Source organism: Xiphophorus maculatus, chromosome 24 (genome assembly GCF_002775205.1).
Source record: "Xiphophorus maculatus strain JP 163 A chromosome 24, X_maculatus-5.0-male, whole genome shotgun sequence".
In the NCBI taxonomy this organism is placed as follows: domain Eukaryota; kingdom Metazoa; phylum Chordata; class Actinopteri; order Cyprinodontiformes; family Poeciliidae; genus Xiphophorus; species Xiphophorus maculatus.
The window spans coordinates 7,046,491-7,068,020 of NC_036466.1; the positions used below are offsets into that span (position 1 = coordinate 7,046,491).

The following is a 21,530-nucleotide window of genomic DNA, read 5'->3' on the forward strand; positions in this document are numbered from 1 at the left end:
TCTTCACTTTACTGACTGAACTCTCCAGGATCTCAACCAGAGGCTTCAGATCAGAGTCTCCACCTTCATATATGAAGATCTGATTTATTTCCAGTTCAGTCAGATCTGGGTTGGACTTCAGAGCCGAGGCCAAAACTTCATATTCAGCCTTTTGGAGCCAACAGCCACCAAGTCTGTGATTAGAGAAGAAATAAATTCAGTTCTAATGAAATCAATCTGGATCATAAACAGACTAAAATATGATAACAGTGATGTCATCATCTGATCAACATCTGATCTTCAATTTACTGAGTTTGACCCCACAGAGAATCTGTGCAGTTCCTGGTTAAAGTCCAGGTTCTGGTTCTGGTCCAGGCTTCATGTCCTCAGACCTTCAGCTGCAGTCAGATGTTGAAGATCTTCTATCATCTGTGAAGGAAAGTTCAGTTTTCTCTGCAGCATCTGATGGAGCTGCAGCATCAGAGCCTCAAAGGAGCTGAAGCAGCTGATGAAGAGGCTGACTGAGCTGATGAAGGAAACTACTGGAGATGATGGAGAGGAGGAGGAACTGCTCACAGCTCGGACGTGGACTAGACCGTGTGGCTCAGAGGAACAAAGGTTTGGATGTTAGAAGAAATTGTTGCTAAACTCTTAAAGAGCTGAAGACCAAAACAGAGCGTTTGGGTCCAGCAGCATTTTTCATGGTGAAGCAGTGAAAGTTCTCCAGTAACTAGAAGAGGCTGGGATGTCTAAAGAGTTGAAGCTCATGTCTCTCCAGGTCTTCATGGCTAACAGCTTCAACAAAAGCTGCAGATGAAGAGTTGATGAGGAAAATGGTTCCAGATCTGGAAGCAGAGTTCTCAGAGCTTTGGGAGGATCTGACAGAAACTAGGACTTTTTCTGGAGCCAGACAACAATCACCACATTTTGCTCTCATTTACAAACTCAGAGGAAACTAGTGGGAGGAGGAAAAGTTGGTTCACTAAGTTTCTAACTGGTTTCCATGACAACAGCAGCAATTATTGGGGTTATTTTTAAGTGTCCATCAAACCTAAACAGTGATTTTATATAAAAAAAGACAAAGATCCTAACAGGAGTAGCGGCTCAATGAGTGAAGAGGAGTTTAAAGTGCAAAAGTCTCTCTGGCTGATTGGATCTTTCAGACAAAATAGATTTTTTTCTAGAGTTCAGGGTTTTCTATTCATTTAAATATGAAAACTGATAAAAAGATAAATATATTTAAAATGATCAAAATGTCTAAAACCAGAAGCTGCAGCTGTCCTGGATGATCTGAATGTTTAATCAATCAATCAATCAAATTTTATTTGTATAGCACATTTCAGCAGCAAGACATTTCAAAGTGCTTTACATCATTACAAACACAGAAACACAATGCAATATAGAATCAATAATCAAAACAAAGCATTAAGTCAAGTTCCATCAATAAATTTGTAATTGATTACATTTTAAATACAGTTCTAAACAGGTGGGTTTTTAGTTGAGATTTAAAAGAAGTCAGTGTTTCAGCTGTTTTACAGTTTTCTGGAAGTTTGTTCCAAATTTGTGGTGCATAGATGCTGAAAGCTGCTTCTCCTCGTTTGGTTCTGGTTCTGGGGATGCAGAGCAGAACCAGAACCTGAAGACCTGAGAGGTCTGGAAGGTTCATACAACAACAGCAGATCTTTAATGTATTGTGGTGCTGAGCCGTTCAGTGATTTATAAACTAGCAACAGTATTTTAAAGTCTATTCTTTGAGCTACAGGGAGCCAGTGGAGGGACTTTAAAACTGGTGTTATGTGCTCTATCTTCCTGGTTTTAGTGAGAACGCGAGCAGCAGCATTCTGAATCAGCTGCAGCTGTTTGATTGATTTGTTGGACAGACCTGTGAAGACGCTGTGAAGACGCAATAATCAATACGACTGAAGATGAACGCATGGATGAGTTTCTCTAGATCTGGCTGAGACATTAGTCCTTTAATCCTGGAAATGTTCTTCAGGTGATAGAAGGCCGACTTTGTAACTGTCTTTATGTGGCTCTGGAGGTTCAGGTCAGAGTCCATCACTACTCCCAGGTTTCGGGCCTGATCGCTGGTTTTCAGTTGTAATAACTGAAGCTGTGCATTGACTCTAGATCTATAACTCTACATCTATGACTCTAGATCGTTCCTCTTTAGGTCCAAAAATAATAACTTCAGTTTTGTTTCTGTTCAGCTGGAGAAAGTTTTGGCACATCCACACATTTATCTGTTCTAAGCATCTGTTCAGTGATTGGATGGGCTCTGAGTCACCTGGTGACATCGTAATGTAGAGCTGTGTGTCATCTGCATAGTTATGGCAGCTAATATTATTTCCTGTTATAACCTGAGCTAGTGGGAGCATATAAATATTGAATAAAAGGGGTCCTAGGATTGAACCTTGGGGTACCCCACATGTGACCTTTGACCTCTTTGATGAAAAGAGAGTTTAGATGGTTGAATGGCTGAAATAGTCCAGAGGATGAAGGAAGAAGTTAAAGACCAAAAACATCCAGAAGCAACTTGAAGAAGAAGAAGAAACAGGAGGACAATAGAGCTGAATCAGCATTCACACAATGAAAACATCTGGACTCACCGAGCCTTTCTGCAGTTCCTCACAGCTGGAAACAGTCTTAGTCGTCCATCATCTGATGTGTTGTACTTCTCCAGGTCCAACTCATCCAGAACCTCTGACATCTGCAGCATGAAGGCCAGAGCTGAACAGTCAGTCACTGAGAGCTTCTTCCCTGAATCCAGCAGCTTTTGGATCTCCTGATAAAATGAGACGTCGTTCATCTCCACCAGACAGTAGAAGATGTTGATGCTTCTGTCAGTAGAGATTCTTTTAGTGTTCATCTCCTTCAGGTTGGTGATGATTCTCTGGATGGTTTCTGGACTGTTCTGTCTGACCCAGCAGATCTTCTAAGAGTCTCTGGTTGGACTCCACAGTGAGACCATGAAGGAAGCGGACAAACAGGTCCAGGTGGCCATTTTTACTGCTGAGGGATTTCTCCATGACTTTCTTCATGAACTCATCTAGAGATGTTTCTCTGTATTTTTCTCCCAGGAACGTCTTGATCACCTCTGACTTCCTGCTGGTGAAACAGTGGAGCATGTAGACTGCAGCCAGAAACTCCTGGATGCTCAGATGAACAAAGGAGTAGACGGAGATGTCGCACGTCCCTCTCTCTCTTTTAAACATTTCAGTGAACACTCCTGAGAACAACGCAGCATCTTTGATGTTGATGCCGCACTTTTTGAGCTCTTTGTCATAGAAGATCAGGTTTCCCTCCAGCAGCTGCTCAAAAGCCAGTTTTCCTAGAGACTCAATCAGCTTCTTGTTCTCTGGACTCCAGATTGATCTTGTCTTTTTTCCTCCATCATACTTTTCCTTCTTGATTGCGAAGTTAACCTCCAGGAATGCTATGTACATCTCAGTCAGAGTCTTTGGCAGTTTTTCTCCCTCTCTGGTCTTCATCACATCCTCCAGAACTTTAGCAGTGATCCAGCAGAAAACTGGGATGTGACACATGATGTGGAGACTTTTTGATTTCTGGATGTGGGAGATGATCCTGCTGGCCTTCTCTTCATCATCTCTGAATCTCTTCCTGAAGTACTCCTCCTTCTGGGGGTCAGTGAACCCTCTGACCTCTGTCGCCATGTCAACACACTCAGCAGGGATCTGATTGGCTGCTGCAGGTCGTGTGGTTATCCAGAGGAGAGCAGAGGGAAGCAGTTTCCTCCTGATGAGGTTTGTCACCAGAACATCCACTGAGCTGGACTCTGTAACATCAGTCAGGATCGGATTGTTCTTGAAATCCAGAGTAAATCGACTTTCATCCAGACCATCAAAGATGAACAGAACCTGGAACGTTTCAAAGCTGCTGATTTCTTTGGTTTTAGAAAATAATTTATGAATCAGTCCTAATAAGCTGAACTTTTCTTCTTTCAACATATTCAGTTCTCTGAAAGTGAATGGAAATATGAAATCAATGTTCTGGTTGGTTTTGCCTTCAGCCCAGTCCAGAGTGAACTTCTGTGTTAACAGTGTTTTCCCAATGCCAGCCACTCCCATGGTCATCACTGTTCTGATTGGTTGATCTCTTCCAGGTGGGACTTTAAAGATGTCTTCTCTTCTGATTGTTGTTTCTTGTTTCCTGGATGCTGTTTCAATGTGTCTGACCTCATGTTCCTGGTTGACCTCTCTAGTTAACCCCTCTGTGATGTGGAGCTCTGTGTAGATCTGGTTCAGAACGGTTTGATTTCCAGGTTCAGCGACGCCTTCAGAGAGACTCTGGAACTTCTTCTTCAGAGACGCTTTATGGTCACTCTGACACCGAATATCAAAATCTGAAGAAAGAGACAAAGACAGGAGAGGAGACACTTCAGCTGAACATAAGGAAAACAATAATCTTTTGATATTCTCAGAGACAATTTGTGCATCAGCTTTAATGGATGAGAAAAAAGTAAATCAATAAATAAAAAGCCCAAATTTTATAAAAACTCTGCATGGTAAGAAGAACGAAAGTCACGACTTAAAGTTAAAGTTGCTGTTGTTGATTCATTGGGATGTAAAGTTTGTTATGGTCTGGCTCTAGTACCATAACAAATGAAAGGGAAGCAACGCATGGGATAACTTAAAATAGGATTTATTTAACAAAAGTCATAACTGGTTGGAGAGGAAAGGGAAAAAAAGAGGAGAGGTTGACAGACAAAAAGAAAAAGGGCTGTCCTGGTGAGAAAAAGGTGGTGCATTTTAAGCTGATCTGATGTCATTCATGGAGACACTGGCCAGCTGCCTCCACTTCCAATCAGAAGATTTGGAGCAGGGATGCTAAACCCCAAAGGAATAGCCTTGGGCCGTAACACCCCCCCTCTTCAAAACAGGGTCCCCACCGGAACCCTGGGCAACCTATGTATCAACATCTGAAGAGAAAAAAAAAACAAGTTTAAATACACTCACATCATCTCAGACAAGCTGAGACGGAACAAAAAACAAAACTTAGATCCTTTTAAATCCCATCCCCAAGTCAACAACTGGTACCATGAAGTGACTCAGACAGGTAAGAGAGAAAAAAAATAAATAAATTACTGACTTTGTGCTCTTGACAAAGCATCTGCGATGACATTATCCTTTCCCTTGATATGACGAATATCTAAAGAAAATGACTGCAGAAACAACGACCATCTCACAAGTCTCTGATTTGGGCATCGAATAGAATTCAAAAAGGTCAGAGGATTATGATCTGTGAAGACAGTTAAAGGACCTGAACCCACATAACCCTCAAAATGTTGTAATGACCAAATAAGAGCAAGGGTCTCTTTTTCTATGACTGAATAATTCAGTTGATGTCTATTAAACTTCCTAGAAAAAAAACTCACAGGTTTCTCAATTGAAAAGACATCCATTTGCAAAAGGACTCCCCCTGCACCAACATGACTGGCATCAACCTGTAGTTTAAAAGACTTATTCATATCCGGAGCCAACAAGACAGGAGAATCACATAGCATCTTCTTCACATCTTCAAAAGCCTGCTGACAGACAGAGGACCAGATGTATTTCACATTACTTTTCAAAAGATCTGTCAGAGGTGCAACCACAGTTGAAAAGTTTCTGCAGAAGGCTCTATAATACCCAACTAAACCCAAGAATTTCATGAGTTCCTTTTTAGTATTTGGTGGGGGATACTTTTCAATCGCTTCCACCTTTGCTTTAACTGGACATACTTTACCTTGACCCACTTGATGACCAAGATAAATGACAGTTGCTCGAGCAAACTTACATTTGGCTAGATTCACTGTAAGACGTGCATCCACCAAACGGTCAAACAAAGTTGTGAGTTGTTCCAGGTGAGAAGACCAACTATTAGAATAGACAACAATGTCATCCAAATACACAGAACAACCTTCTAAACACCCAACAACTTTATTCATCAAGCGCTGAAAAGTCGCCGGCGCATTCTTCAAACCAAAAGGCATAACATTGTACGAGTACAAACCAGTAGGTGTAATAAAGGCAGCGATTTCCTGTGCCCTTTTAGTTAAAGGGACCTGCCAATAACCTTTTAACAGGTCTATCTTACTAATGAACTTAGCATTACCAATCTGGTCAATACAGTCATCCATACGAGGTAGTGGGTATGAATCAGTTTTGGTTATGCTACTGACTTTTCTGAAATCGGAACAAAACCTATAGGTTTTGTCTGATTTTGGAACTAGCAAGCAAGGTGAAGACCAGCTTGAACATGATGCTTGAGCGATCCCATTTTTTAACATGTAGTCAATCTCAGCATCCAGATATTTGCGTTTTTCAGGGCTAACCCTGTAAAACTGCTGTTTTATAGGTTGTGCATCACCCACCTCAATATCATGCTCAATCAAATGTGTGCAGGATGGAATATCTGCAAACAAATCAGAGTAAGATTTTATCAACTGAACTAACTCAAAACATTGAGTCTCTGGTAAATAATTCAGCATAGTGTCCAAGTTCTTCAGTACTTCAGAATTTATAAGTCGACCAGTTAGCATGGCTGAATCTGGAACAGGCAACCCATCGCCATTCCATTCACCTCCAGCAGATGTCACCGTTTCACTAATGCACACAGGGTGAATGTCATCCACCAATACAGTCTTATCACGAACATGGTAAGGTTTTAAGAGGTTTACATGAACCGTCTGCTGTTTCTTCCGTCTTTCTGGAGTTGCAATGAGATAGTTTTGGTCGGAAAGCTGTTTCAAAACTGTGTGTGGGCCAGACAACTTGGCCTGAAATGGTGAAGTCACAACAGGAAGTAAAGCCAGTAAGATCACCTGAAAGAAAAACACAATGTTCAGCTTTCTTATCATACAAACACTTCATTTTTTCCTGTGCAGATGATAGTTTCTTATTTGCCAACTGCGTTGCAGTAAAGAGTCTCTGCCTAAACCCATTAACATAATGCAACAAGTTTTGTGGTGGTTCAGCATCCTTCCACTCATCTCGCAAAACTGTAAACGGACCACGCACAGTATGACCGAATACCAATTCATTAGGGCTAAAGCCCATACTTTCTTGTGTTACTTCTCTCGCTGCAAGTAATAACCAAGGCAGACCATCCTCCCAATCAGCCTTCATCTGAACACAGTAAGCACGGAGTAAAGATTTTAATGTCTGATGAAATCGCTCCAGTGCTCCTTGGCTCTGTGCGTGATACGCTGTAGATTGATTATGCTGAATGTGTAGCTGCTTCAAAACCTGTGCAAACAAATGAGAGGAGAAATTAGATCCTTGGTCACTCTGAATGACTTTAGGTATTCCAAAAATACCAATAAATTGCCCAAGCGCTCGCACCACAGACTTTGCAGTAAGTGTGTGCAATGGATATGCTGCTGGATACCTGGTACTTTGGCACATAACTGTCAAAAGATACTTAGCACCTAAACGTGAAGGTGGAAGAGGACCCACACAATCAATTATTAAGTGCTCAAATGGTTTACCAATAGTCGGAATAGGATACAGTGGTGCCCGGTGTATGACTTGATTGGGTTTACCAGTCAACTGACAGGTGTGACAGGTTTTAATATATGAAGCAATATCTTTTTTCAGCCGTGGCCAAAAAAAATTTCTTAAAATGCGGTCATAGGTTTTCCTAACTCCCATGTGTCCGGACTCATCATGGGATACCTGCAAAACCAAGTCACGCAATTTTAAAGGCACGACAACCTGATAAACTGGCTGCCCAATAACATCATCACCACATGGCATCCACTTCCTTAACAGTACCTTGTTCTCAACAAAGTATCCATGAGCATGGTTCTGCATCTCCTCAGCAGGTAATGCAGACTGAAACAAATGCTGTATTGTGGGGTCAGATCTTTGCTCCTGCCCCAGATCATTCTGTGAAATAGACAAAGGAATGTTAGACCAACAAAAAGAGGACATCTGTGTATCTTTTCCAAAGTTTTCATCCTGATGCACATCACTGGATGCTTTCATTGCTCGTGTCACAGCACATGCTTGGAAAACTTCTGGGTGTGATTTTTCATTTTCGTCAGGACCACTGCTGACCAAAGGTATTGAAACAATAACTGGAGATTCTGGTTGATCAGGCCAGACTTTCCCTCCAGCTATATGGTTCCCCAGTATAACTGTGACACCAACTACAGGTAGTGCAGGTCTAACACCCATCCTTACGTCTCCTTCAAACAACTCTGAATGAAGCACAAGCTTATGTACTGGAACACAAAACACAGACATGCCCATACCCAACACAGGTATCGATAATCCAGTGTCAGACTCATCTGAAAAAGACAACACTGATGCCAGAATGAAAGAAGCATATACACCAGTATCTCTTAAAATGGTAACTGGCACCCTGACGTCACTCCCAATTAAAGAAACTTCTCCTTCCATAAGAAATGGTTTGTAAGAACTCAAATCAGGTTTTCCGGCAAATGGCACTTCAGTCATTTTGTTAGAAACATTTAAAACTGATGTAGCAAGTGCTGCTGGTTTAACCTGATTTCCATTTTTATTTCTAGATTTCAACAAAGCACAGTCTTTCTTCCAATGACCCTTTCTGTGACAATAATTACAAATTTTGTCCAGATCACGGTTACTGTGGTTTGAAAAAAAACCTCCAGAACGTGTTGAACGCCAGTTTGGAGCACTCATCCCATCTGTGTGATCTCCACCAGTATCTTTATGTGTCAAGACAAAATCATCAGCCAAAACTGCAGCTTCTGATACAGTTTTTACCTTCTGTTCATTAATGTACACTGCAATGCATTGAGAAACAGAGTTCTTAAATTGTTCAAGAACCATTTAATTACAGAGGTCACCAAGTGTTCTAACCTCAGAGGAAGTGCACCAACGATTGAAATGAATCTCCAAATCCCTTGCAAACTCTACATAAGTTTTGTCACCTTTTTTCCAGTTTCTAAACTTCTGCCTGTATGCTTCAGGGACTAATTCATACGCTTTCAGTATTGTAGCTTTAACCTTGGCATAATCCTGGCCATCAGCTAAACTCAACATAGAAAAAGCTTCCTGAGCACGACCAACCAAAACACACTGAAGCAAAACTATGCGGTCTGAATGAGACCAGTCTCTTGTCTCTGCAACCCTTTCAAACAAAGTGAAAAAAGTTTCGACATCCTTTTCACTTAACTTAGGCACCAAACGCAAGTCATTTAAAATGTTAGAGGCCTTACATTTTGAGTCCATAACACAAGATTCCGCAAACAATTTGCCATCTTTCATCAGATTTAATTTCTCACTTTCTAAATGTATTCTTGCCAATTCAGTTTCCTGTCTTAGTTTTTCCAAAGCAAGAACCTTATCCAAATCTGCTTGCTGTTGTAAAGTCTCCAAAGCCAACTCCTTTTCCTTCTCCAGTTGCATTCTTAACCTTAACATCTCTTTTTGTTGTTCAAAATCCAAACGTTTAGGCTTTACAACCTCTAAATCCAAATCTTCAGGCATTGAAGGCAAAGACAAAACGCCCATTTCAATTAAGTTTTCCCTTAAAATTGCTTTAACATTTTCTTTCAACCGTTTATCACCAACACTTATTTTAAAGTGCTCAGAAATTTTTACCAATTGTTCTCTAGAACACAGATCCAGAAATTCTGCTGATGGATTTTTATTAAAATCTTCAACAGACATAATTAAATTCTTAATCAGAAAACAATGTTTCAAAATTTAAAGTAAATTGCTGACAATTTGTGCAACACAAAACAACCAACCTGAACCTCCCATCTAACTGCCTATCAGACACTAACTAGCTCAACCCTAGTCTTCAGAGATCAGGGACGGTGGGTACTTATGCACTAAATACCAGTAGAGTGAAAAAAGCGACCAGAAAACTGGCAACCTTCTCAACACTACGGCTGTGCCCCCGAGACAATTGCTCTAACCATATGATCTCACACTACTATTTTGAGCACATGAATCCCAAAGGGGAGACACGCTGAGGCCTAAAGGAGAACCAGTTCAGATCAGTCATACTTAATTGCACAAACCAGTCAACAATCACACTTACCATTAGAGTCATCAGAAGAAATGAAAGCAAACTACTTACCCCAAACCAGAAAAAGAGAAAAGAAACATTTCTCTAAAAATAACTCAAGATTCCCACACTAACTTCCCAATTAAATTAACAACCAAAGCTTGCTAACTGAAAAAACTGTCGCGCCAAACTATAACATAAATTTGAACGAGCCCCCAATTTGTTATGGGCTGGCTCTAGTACCATAACAAATGAAAGGGAAGCAACGCGTGGGATAACTTAAAATAGGATTTATTTAGCAAAAGTCATAACTGGTTGGAGAGGAAAGGGAAAAAAAGAGGAGAGGTTGACAGACAAAAAGAAGAAGGGCTGTCCTGGTGAGAAAAAGGTGGTGCATTTTAAGCTGATCTGATGTCATTCATGGAGACACTGGCCAGCTGCCTCCACTTCCAATCAGCACCAATCAGAAGATTTGGAGCAGGGATGCTAAACCCCAAAGGAATAGCCTTGGGCCGTAACAAGTTTTATCTATCAAATCTATTTCAGCTCTCAGTATTTGAAAAATATTAACACCATTAAAAAGCAACAGAAAACACCTTTCTCTAAACAAGTTTAAAAATATAGAAAATCTATATGGAAATTGAAAAATATTCAAGAAATATGGACTTTAAACAAGCTTCTATATCTTCCTGAGACAATATCTGTATATTTTTATCTTATTTCAAGTTTACTGAGATATTTGCAGTCAAAATTACACAAAATACTTGGAATGAGAGTTACAAAACTAGACATTAATTTAATAAACAACTGCATAGACCCATGTATCAAATTGTCCTCTTTGATGGCCTCTGAGGCCACTGCTGTTTTATCACAAAATTATGGCCAAATCAAACTAGTTCTGATGGAAACAACGTCCAGCAGAGGGAACAGCTCCTGTTAGTTTAGGTTTTATTGAGGTCTGAGTTGTGGTTCACCATCTAACTTCTCATTCATGGAATCAAACTCAGGAAACAGTTTGGATTTTACAGAGCTGAAGTTGGCTTCAGATTGAGCTTCCCATTCAGGAAATGGGTAAAGGGCCTTTACCCATTAGGGCCACCTACTGGTTGAGCATTTTCAATCTGCTTGAGTTTAAAAGCTGAAATACTTGCACTCTTAAAATATGGGCTACATTATTCTACACTAATAGCAGAAAACTTTAAACTATAGATTGTGATTAGTGAACATTTGGCCATAAATCCAGGTAAAAAACAGGATCTGGCAGACAGGGGACAAGTTACTAGTTATCTCTCTGAGTTTTTAACTCTTCACTATAGCATGTAGATATTGTTTCTAGTATCTTTCTCCAGTTCACCTCTTGTGATTTCTGTGCCTCCATGGTCTAAGGATGCCTTGTTGGTCCCCAGATTCTCCTCCACTCCTCTGTTGTCTGCTGCAGCTCTGCTGTCCTCACATTCATCTGCCTGATTGTCTCCAAAACCATTTGGATCTCACAAACTATTCACTTCCTGAAGAAGCTTCTCTGTAACATAACTCCTTACTATATTCTACATTTACCATCATCTGCCAGGCTGAACCTCAACCACACCTTGAACCAGGGAGCTTTTCAGAGACTTCAGTGACCTCTGAGGTTACTCAAAGTCACTTTCTGCTTAGTGAAATCCACCATGTTCTCCCTTTTCATAGAGAGACATGGTGACCGTGGTCCAGATACATTAAAAGGGTTGAAATCAAACCTGTATTGAAGTTTCACAAATCAAAGCTTTAATGCAGCTTCATTTAGGGAAAGAAAAAAAACTACAAAGTTGGTTTTAGATATTCTGGCCTGAATAATCTACACCATGATTGAAGTCTACATATTTTACTTTTTGAAGTAGATCACATTAAAGATGCTCAAGTTAGCAAGAAATTACGTGGAATTGTCCTTTAGTCATTTCCCAAATTAGAAACTCCAATTTTCTAGCAGAACCTTAAAGGCCTGGTGTAATAACCAATAAAAGTAGAACAAAAATCATTTTTAGCAAGGTCAGATTAACCATATTGGCAGCTGGGCAATTTGCTGACCTATAACTTTTGCCACCTCTCTTTTTTTGTTTTATTATAGACTTTATTTCTGTTATGCTAAACGTAACATTAACATCAACCAAAACCCGATTGCTGCTCTCCTTAGCCATCCTCTCTGCTATTTCATTCCTCTTAACCTCATAATGTGCTGAAACACAAATAAAATTATCTGTAAGAATCATCAAATTGATTCTATGACGTGTTTGTTTTATTTAGAGCTGATGACATGCTATGCTGCAACATGACCCTTCAGAGTAAGAGTCTTCACTTATAATTTTAAAAACAAACAAAATAAAAAGTCAAATTTGTACATTTATCTTGTGGCCATTTTTTTGAACAGGCTCAAATTAAATGAGGACTTTATTGAGCCCAGTTACCTGGACATAAGGTCCAGTTACACCAGCTGGAAAAACACAGATTCAGTTGAAACAACTGACCACAAAAAGACTTTTAAACCTTAAATTTCCAAATCTCAACTAAAGACGTGGATCTGGTTCCACAGAGACGATAGAAGGAAGCTCTGATTGGAGGAGTTCGGTCTCACCTGGAGCACAGCTGCTCTGATTGGCTGTCAGCCGTCCAGATCCTGTTCTGGGTCGTTTCCCACACTGGGGGCAGATGGTACAGACCGGATCCATCAGAACATTCTGACCCAAAGCACAGCAGGATGGATGCTCCTCCTCACCAAAGCTGCTCCTGTAAAGACATTTCTTCATCACTGAAATAGTTCACTAGCAACAGGCTGGAGCTGAAGATGTTCATGAAGGTCCACCACAAACTATAACTGGTATCAATAATGATACCAGTTATAATACAATTGTGTTTGTCCATCTGAATCTGTTCTGGGACAATAATCATTATTCTGTCTGATCCAGAGTAGAAAACTGATCCATCAGAGGCTGAAAAACAAAAACTGACTCTAATCTGGATTCCTGTGGAGAAAATTGGATCCTTCTTTAATGGTGGAACACCAGTAAACACGACTCAGCCCCAGTTTGCATTGATCTGAGCTCTTTATAAAGAGCTTTATACTGTGGCAGAGCATTATGTGGACATGCTAGCAGAGCTAACAACAAGTCATCTAAAGTTCATGTTTTTATTAGTCATATAAAGTTGGGTCGACTAAATCTGACTTCATGATGATACTTTGGACTTTGGTTCTGTTCACTTTGTCGTTTTTTTTGTCCTGATTTATTGTTTGCAGTTGTAGTCTTTAGTTACAGTCCATTTTCATTGAGCCCAGTTCCTGTTTTATTCAGGTGGTCTGGTTCCTTTTATGGACTTGGTTCTGATTTTCATCTGATTCTGCTCGTCTCGCCTGTTTCTGGGTTCCTTTGTCATCAAAAGCATTAAAATCAGGTTCTGTTCAGCCCGTCTGGTTTGTCTGAATAGAAGCTAAAATTTAGCTGAAAGTTGATTTTTTTTTCCATCTGATCTGATTGGTTCACGGTGTTGAAAATCAAATAGATTATTAAAATAACCAATCTCTATAGTCTAATATTAATATTCACATTTTAACATCTGAAAACATCTGTATTTATTGGTGAATTAACAGAAGAGATCAGAGTTTAGAACCGGTACCAAGGACCACAAAGTTGATCAATATAAATAAATTCTTTTATTCAGCTGTTGCACTGAGGGTTAACTGTTAATAAAACATTTATATGAAGACATTTTTGGCACTAATGGCTGATATTTAACAGGTATGAGGATGGAGAGAGGAGAGGAATATATGAAGCAAATGGTCTGAGATTGAAATCAAACCCACAACCTTCACATCAAGGATTAACCGCACCACCACCATACACTCTAAAACATTTATTATGTATTAAACAAAGAGTCAATAAATAAACTAGAGGCACAGAGAGCCTGAAGGTATTTCTCTTCAATAATTATCTATATTTACTGAACTCCAAGCAGTTCATGAGTGTGTTCAGTGATTTTGTGATAACCAATAATTTTCTGATATATTGATCTGATGAATCTAAAGCCGAGTTTCTTGGTAAATCAGTTTTCTTTGTTCCAGTTTATGGTGGATGGTTGATGTGGATCAAACTGACATTTATTTAGTGAATTCAGCCTGACAGTCGGTCTGGGACATAAATATGTTTTCTGACATTTAATATCTGAGCCTTTTAGGAGATTATTTCACTTGTTATGAGGAAAATGTTAGAGTTTAATCATACTTTAGTCTCCAGTCTGACCCTTAACCTTCTGTCTGCAGCTGGTTGATGTCAGTGAAATGAGCGCTGTGATTGGCTGAATGTGATGATGAAACAGGAAGTGCTTGTGCTTCTATAAATATCCCATCATCACAGTTATTGTTCCCACTCCCACAGACACCAGACCTCTGTGGAACCTGGAAGCTGCTGCAGCTTCAGAAACACAAAGGAAAATATTTAGTTTTTCCTCCACAGTTGGTTCTGGTCTCTTAAAGCCCAGTTTAGGTCACTGTTAAACTAAAATGCTTTAAATTATATTTGTTCTCTTCCTGCATCAGTTTTTAATCAGAATCAAAGTTAAACCCTCATTGGTTTCTTCAGAGTTACATCAGCCAGATAGAAACTGGTTTCTTACTCTGGTTCTGATGGTCCAGGTTCAGTACTGAAGTCTGGAGGTTCTTCTTTGGAGTCATCACTCCTCATGGATGGACAGCTGGATCCTGGAGGTTCTGCTCTCCATCTGTGGTTCTGCCCTCTGAAACACAAACATGTTGTTATTCAGATCATCAATCAGTGAGAAACTCTGAGATAAAAACCAGAGAAGAAGATCTGAACACAAACTGCTGCAGAAAAGCAGAAGGTTTAAAGCTCCAGAGTGAAACATTCAGACTGATCTGTTGGGTCAAACTCCACATTTTCTCTAGAACTGGTTCTACTGGTCTGGGTCACATGGGTCAAAGCAGAACCTGCAGGACAACAAGCTCATGTCCCAGTTTGATGGATCTGATCAGACCATATTTCTAGGAATTATTCCACAAAGTTTTTCTATAATATCCATTAATAGAACTACAAAGCCCAGAATGCACTGCACAGCATCACAGTGCTGCCATCTAGTGGCAGAAGGTGGAGATCAGAGGATCTGGTCCATGATATCAGAACCAAAGCTGTTAAGCTAGTAGGAGGAGCTGATGTGGGTCATTAAAGACCAGAACCCAAGAACCGACCAGGAAGCAGAACCAGGAGACCAGCCCAGTCCTCTACAGCCGCGTTGACCTTTGACCTTTCTGTTTGGAGCTGCTGAGGCTCAGTGGGCGTGGCCCGGTCATCAGCCTACCTGGATAAACTGGACCCAGAGTTTCACATATATAATCTGAGTCGTTGCTCCTCACATTTATTGGTTGTTTTTGTTTTCATCCAACATTTTTATCATTGATTCATTCAGACTTTCATTCAAACTCTACTTATTTACTGACCAACATCTTCCATGTTTATTTAGCTTTAAGCTCATGTAAATTAAAAATGAAGTTACTTTTTATTCAAACAATGAGATCAACCAGTTAATATCATTTATATTTTATCTCTATAAAGTCACATGAATCCGTTAGAAACTTTTTTCTTACTTTATGTCTGATGGTCGAGGTTCAGTACTGAACTCCGGAGGTTTTTGTTTGGAGACATCACTCCTCATGGACGGACTGATGGATCCTGGAGATTCTGCTCTGTTCTTCTTTAGATCAGGATCTTCCATCTTCTGAACTTCAGGAGAGAGAAACCAGAACCAGTCAGTGCAGTGATCCAGTTCCAGTAACTGTCCTGTGAAGCAGAAAGCTGGTTCCCATCATAGATTCAGAGGATCAGAGGAACCTGATTCCAGCACAACCTCAGAGATTTCTGAGAATTAAACATCTCTTAAAGATCACTGAACAGGAAGCATGAAAACAATAACTAGAAAATTTCGGAAGAAATTTAGCCGGGGCCTGCCGAGGAGCGCGTGTGGGGTTTGGGCACGGCGTCGTCGCTACAAATCGGCATCGACGCTAAAGAACGCCGCGACGTAATCAGTGGCACGCGGAGAACCGCAAGAACGTTAAGCGAGGTGGACGTGCACCATTCGGTACGATTTAAAATGTTGTCAAGGCTTTTATTTTGGAAGTTTTGTTAAACTTCATTTCAAAGGGACAAACTAATCCCATGCGTAATAGTCCTTGGGTGAAAATAGTTATATAATGCTCAAAACACAAGTAGCTGATGTAAAAATATTCAAGGCTTTTATTTTGAAATTTTCAGTATGCTTCATTTTAAAGTTCCGAACTAATACCACGTGTAAGAGTGCTTTGGATGAAAAAGTCAAATAAAGCCAAAAAGAGCAATTACGTCATGTAAAAATATTCAAGGCTTTTATTTTGAAATTGATGAAAAAGTCAAATAAAGCCAAAAAGAGCAATTACATGATGTAAAAATATTCAAGGCTTTTATTTTTGGAAGTTTTGTTAAACTTCATTTCAAAGGGCCAAACTAATCCCATGTGTAATAGTCCTTGGGTTAAAATAGTTATATAATGCTCAAAACACAAGTAGCTGATGTAAAAATATTAAAGGCTTTTATTTTGAAATTTGCAGTATGCTTTATTTTAAAGTTCTGAACTAATACCACGTGTAAGAGTGCTTTGGATGAAAAAGTCAAATAAAGCCAAAAAGAGCAATTACGTCATGTAAAAATATGCAAGGCTTTTATTTTGAAATTTTCAGTATGCTTCATTACGTCATGTAAAAATATTCAAGGCTTTTATTTTGAAATTGATGAAAAAGTCAAATAAAGCCAAAAAGAGCAATTACATGATGTAAAAATATTCAAGGCTTTTATTTTGAAATTATTATTATGCTCCATTTTAAAGTTCCAAACTAATCCCATGTGTAACAGTGCTTTGTATGAAAAAGTCATATACGGCCAAAAAAAGCAATTACATGATGTAAAAATATGCAAGGCTTTTATTTTGAAATTTTCAGTATGCTTCATTTCAGAGGGCCAAACTAATACCACGTGTAACAGTGCTTTGGATGAAAAAGTCACATAAAGCCAAAAACAGCAATTAGCTGATGTAAAAATATTCAAGGCTTTTATTTTGAAATTATTATTATGCTCCATTTTAAAGTTCCGAACTAATCCCATGTGTAACATTGCTTTGGATGAAAAAGTCATATACGGCCAAAAAGAGCAATTACGTCATGTAAAATATTCAAGGCTTTTATTTTGAAATTTTCAATATGCTTAATTTTAAAGTTCCGAACTAATCCCATGTGTAACAGTGCTTTGGATGGAAAAGTAAAATAAAGCCAAAAAGAGCAATTACGTCATGTAAAAATATTCAGGGCTTTTATTTTGAAATTTTCAATATGCTTAATTTTAAAGTTCCAAACTAATCCCATGTGTAACAGTTACTGAGTTAAATCAGTTATATACAGCCCATAGCAGCAGGTAGTTCTAAAGGCCAGTTCTCAGTCCTGATCTGTTTCAACTGAGGATAGATAGAACTACAGCGATGCGAATTTGTAGTCCTGACCACCAGCCAATAGCCTCTTGAGTTCCGTTGCCATGGTAAATAATGGTCTCAGCAGGTGTGAGCTGTGAGTCATACATGTTCAAACACACCATTGTGTGTTTGAGCCTACACGTTTTACTGAAAAAAAGCATTGGAAACAAATCCTTCGTGTTCGGGAACCGTAATACATATTCGAAAAGCGTTTCGAGCGTATGAGAGGTCAATGTGTCTTCTGCGATAGTCCCGAGATTCATATCTGTACCTCAGTCAGAGCATTTACAGTGATGAGAGAAAGAAATGTTGTGCCCAGATCTGAAATTCTATTCAAATACATGGGAGAGAGCCTCAGACAGCCTCAGAAAATCCTGTCGCATGACTTTGCTCTGAAGCACCGTGACAGAAAACCGTACGGTCTAGATAAATTTCGAAAACATTTTACCGGAGCAGACAGGCGTATCAATGTCAGGACCGATTGTGATACTAATCGTGCCATATTTGTGGGCGTGATGGCGATTTCAAAAATGATTTGGGCTGAAAAAGTTGTCTTCATCTCTCACTCTAAGCAGCCAGAGACGCACTCTAACTTTAGGAAAAATGAGAAACTTTGGGTCGCTTAGAGGCAAATTGTGGACAAACCGTAACTGGTATCGACGAGCCGTCTTCACTTTCGAAGAGATCACAGACGTATCTACAAAATGAAATTTGAATGGCATTTCTAGGTGAAATTGTGACGACACAGAAAATCCTCAAAAATAGGGTATTTCTAGGATTTTTCCCATTGACTTATAATGGGGTTTTTTTCGTAGTTTTTTGCGAATTATGTCGCCACGTTAAGCCCAAATCCCACCAAAAGTAATAGCTGGAATGGCGTGAATTTTCTGCACGTTTTGATACCTCATTTGTAGGTGTGCACCCAGCGGTACGAGCCGCATTAACGGTTACGGAAGAAAAATAAAGAAGAAGAAAGAAACACTTTCTCCGACAATAGTAATAGGTTCCTGCCATTGCTTTGCATGGCAGGCCCCAAATACACACTGAGGCTGAGGTTCATCACATGGCAGCAACACAGGCTGTGATTGGTCAGTTTGCACCTTTATGATGGTTAATTTCTGCTTCTGATCACTTACTGAAATCCACTTCCTGCTTCTGCGCCATCTTTTATCTGGAAAACGTGAACGATTCATTATGTTTCAGACTTTATTTCATAAATAGCTTAATTTGCACTTAGTTTGAATGGAAATTAAAAATACCGCATTAATACACACTCCGAGAAAAAAATATTTATGCAAGTATGGGAGCCATAATATATCAGTACGTAAACTGACTATAAAAAAATCATTTATAAGAACATTAATTTAACACATTTTACTTCATGAGGAACAATTTTCCTTTTAAGAATTGGTATTGACTGTCAATCATTCTAGGATCTGATTTCCTTCAGGCTGAAATGAAAACATCTTTATATCCTGCTTGTTATTATCTGACTGAAATGCGTTGCTACTATCACCAGGTGGCAGCATCAGCTGCAGAAAGCTCCTCCAGAACGGAGTCTGGCCTCCTGCTCTGGTGTTTAGTTGTCAGGTAAGCAGAGTAATAATTGCCTTTGGAAGATCATCCTTCATTAAAATCTTCTCTCTAGTCTTTGTCTCACTGTGATGCTGTAATAAATCTGATCATGTTTTTAACAACATAAGGACGAAGTAAAGACATCACACACTACTTTAAACAGCTGGGAGTTGACCTTGATGATGACCTCAGCTGGCAAACAGCAAACTTTCTCTACAGACGCTGGAGGTTTGGTGATTGTTCTGATGTTAGGAGGATTTTTACAGCAGAGCATTACATGCTGCTTTGGTAACCTGACTGTAAAATCAGATTTTAACGGATAAAACCAGCAGAGAGGATTGTGGGTAGGACAGCTCCTCTGTCTCCTCCAGAACTGTTGGAACTGATCAACCTCAGCAGGCAGACGGGATTTTAACGGATGTTTTCCTGAACTCAGGGCCGAGCAGCAGAGATTTCCTTTTTTGTCCGTAACAACCAATCATTCTTTCCTTTGTCAGGTAAAGTTATCAATGAACACAGAGCCTGAGAGGAACAGGTCCAGAAGAACAAACTACCAGATAACAAACTCCTCACTTTAGCTCCTCAATAAAGAATTAGACATAGTGGACAGACAGCGGAGCACCTTCTCACATAGGCTGCTCCAGCTCCGCTGTCGTAGGGACAGATACAGGAAATCCTTCCTGCCACAGGCCATCTCACTGTACAATAAAAGCTAAATCATTGTTCTGCACTAATCAGTCCAATTTCGCACAACTGCACTGTGGCACACTTGCTGTACATATATTTACAGATACATACTGTTCTGCATTTTGAATCCTTGCAAGGTCTGCTCTAAGCTGCTTTTTATATTGACAGCATGTCATATTTTATTCTTATTTATCTTGTCTACATTGCTACTCAGTGGTGGATGTTGTGTGTCTTGTCTCTATGCTGCTGAAACTGCAAAATAATTTCCCTGCTGGGATGAATAAAGTAATTCTATTCTATTCTATCTATTCTAGAGGTTGGAGCAGCTGTTTGATTTTAATCTATTTAATCTCCATATTAATCTATAAATGTACTGATTGTTTTGGTGATGATATGGAAGAGTACAACGCAGGCAGCAGAACCAAACTAAAGTCAAATTTCTCAAAGAGAGACGATTAAAGAGACTTTATCAGGATAAACGGGTCGGTCCAAGATTCCCACTGACAGAACAAAGGTTTGAACTTCCTGCTTCTGTTAGTTTGAGTCCATCTGTCAGAAAATAAAAGCTTCGTCTGTTTCCTGTGAAAATATGAAGAGCTGAAGCTGAAGGAGAAACGGGCCGAGTTCTGGTTCTGGTTCTTCCACAGAGAGAAAACCCAGAGAGAGGAAAACAAGAAGTCAACACTCACCTGATCCAGATTCTGCTCTGCTGCTACATGAACTTTGACCCCATTTCTCCTGCTCTGATGCCTGACTCCTCCTGAGGCTCCGCCCCCTGCCCAGATGATTTTGAACACCTTTAATGTTTTCTTCCCTTTGAATCAACAGGGAGCAGAGCTGGAGAACTGAGCTCAGATTTAAACTTTTTCAGGGTTTTTCTAATTTTTAGGTCATTTCCTGTCAACTTATCAATACAGGAAGTAGTTCAGTAAAACAGGAAGTGATCAGCAAAAATCCTGGGAGGAGATCTGATCGCTTTAGTTCAGCTTTAATATTTCTTTAATATTTATTTCTAGTCTGGAAAACATTTGGCTCCATTTCTAGACGGATCATTTTCTGACTGCTTCCACTTCTTTAATCATTAACCTTTATGATGCCAAGCCTACTGCAAGGGTCAAAGGTCGATTCCACTTTATTATTCTGGTGGCAATTAATTTTTACAGCAGGCAGTAAAACAGGAACAAACCAAACTCTCACAACAATCAAACAGTTTCACAAGTTACAAAGTGCAGCTGATGGTGTGAGTGACTGAAGCAGTAAGTTCTGGTGGTGGTGAATCTGCAGCTGATGGAGGAAAACAAGGTCCGTCCTGATTGGACGACCCAGATCCATCAGAACAGCTCGCTATGGTCATTAAAGATATTTAACCATAAATCTTTTCAACTCTCTGAAAGCTCTTCTGATTCAAACAGTTGTGCAACAACAGGTTTAGTTTGGTGATCAATAACTAACAATACGAACTTCCATGTTTTAGTCTAAAAAATTGTGGAAATGTGAAGGAAAGTCTGCAATCAACTGTATTCTAGCGAATGAACAAGAGCCACGTTCTGGTGGCAATAAAAGAGGTTTTTGTTAGTGGTTCTGAAACTTAAATATCCAAAAGATTGAAAGTTTTATTTTCTGATTAAAAATCACCTTAATAATTAGAAAACATGGAGATTTATAATTATGGTTGAACAATTAAAATACAACTACACATTCAGCTGACTCAAATCTGAGCATAAGCAGGACTTGAACATGAAATCTTTGGG

At 39.5% G+C, this 21,530-nt stretch overlaps 1 protein-coding gene across 2 annotated transcripts in view; it reads right to left on the minus strand.

Moving 5' to 3' along the window:
• Positions 1-20,496, minus strand: part of LOC111607661 (NLR family CARD domain-containing protein 3-like) — a 58,667-nt gene extending 38,171 nt beyond the window's left edge. Inside the window, exons 1-4 of one of the 2 annotated variants that reach the window (XM_023329834.1) lie at positions 20,469-20,496; positions 15,608-15,746; positions 14,623-14,742; positions 12,590-12,741 (exon numbers count right to left, since the gene is read on the minus strand). In XM_023329834.1, coding sequence (XP_023185602.1) covers positions 12,590-12,741; positions 14,623-14,742; positions 15,608-15,735 — 400 coding nt within the window. In that variant the 5' untranslated portion in view covers positions 15,736-15,746; positions 20,469-20,496. Of the gene's footprint in view, positions 1-12,589; positions 12,742-14,622; positions 14,743-15,607; positions 15,747-18,653; positions 18,800-20,468 lie in introns of those variants that run through there. The other variant, XM_023329833.1, reaches the window with a different exon arrangement.
• Between the last annotated feature and the right edge of the window lie 1,034 nt (positions 20,497-21,530).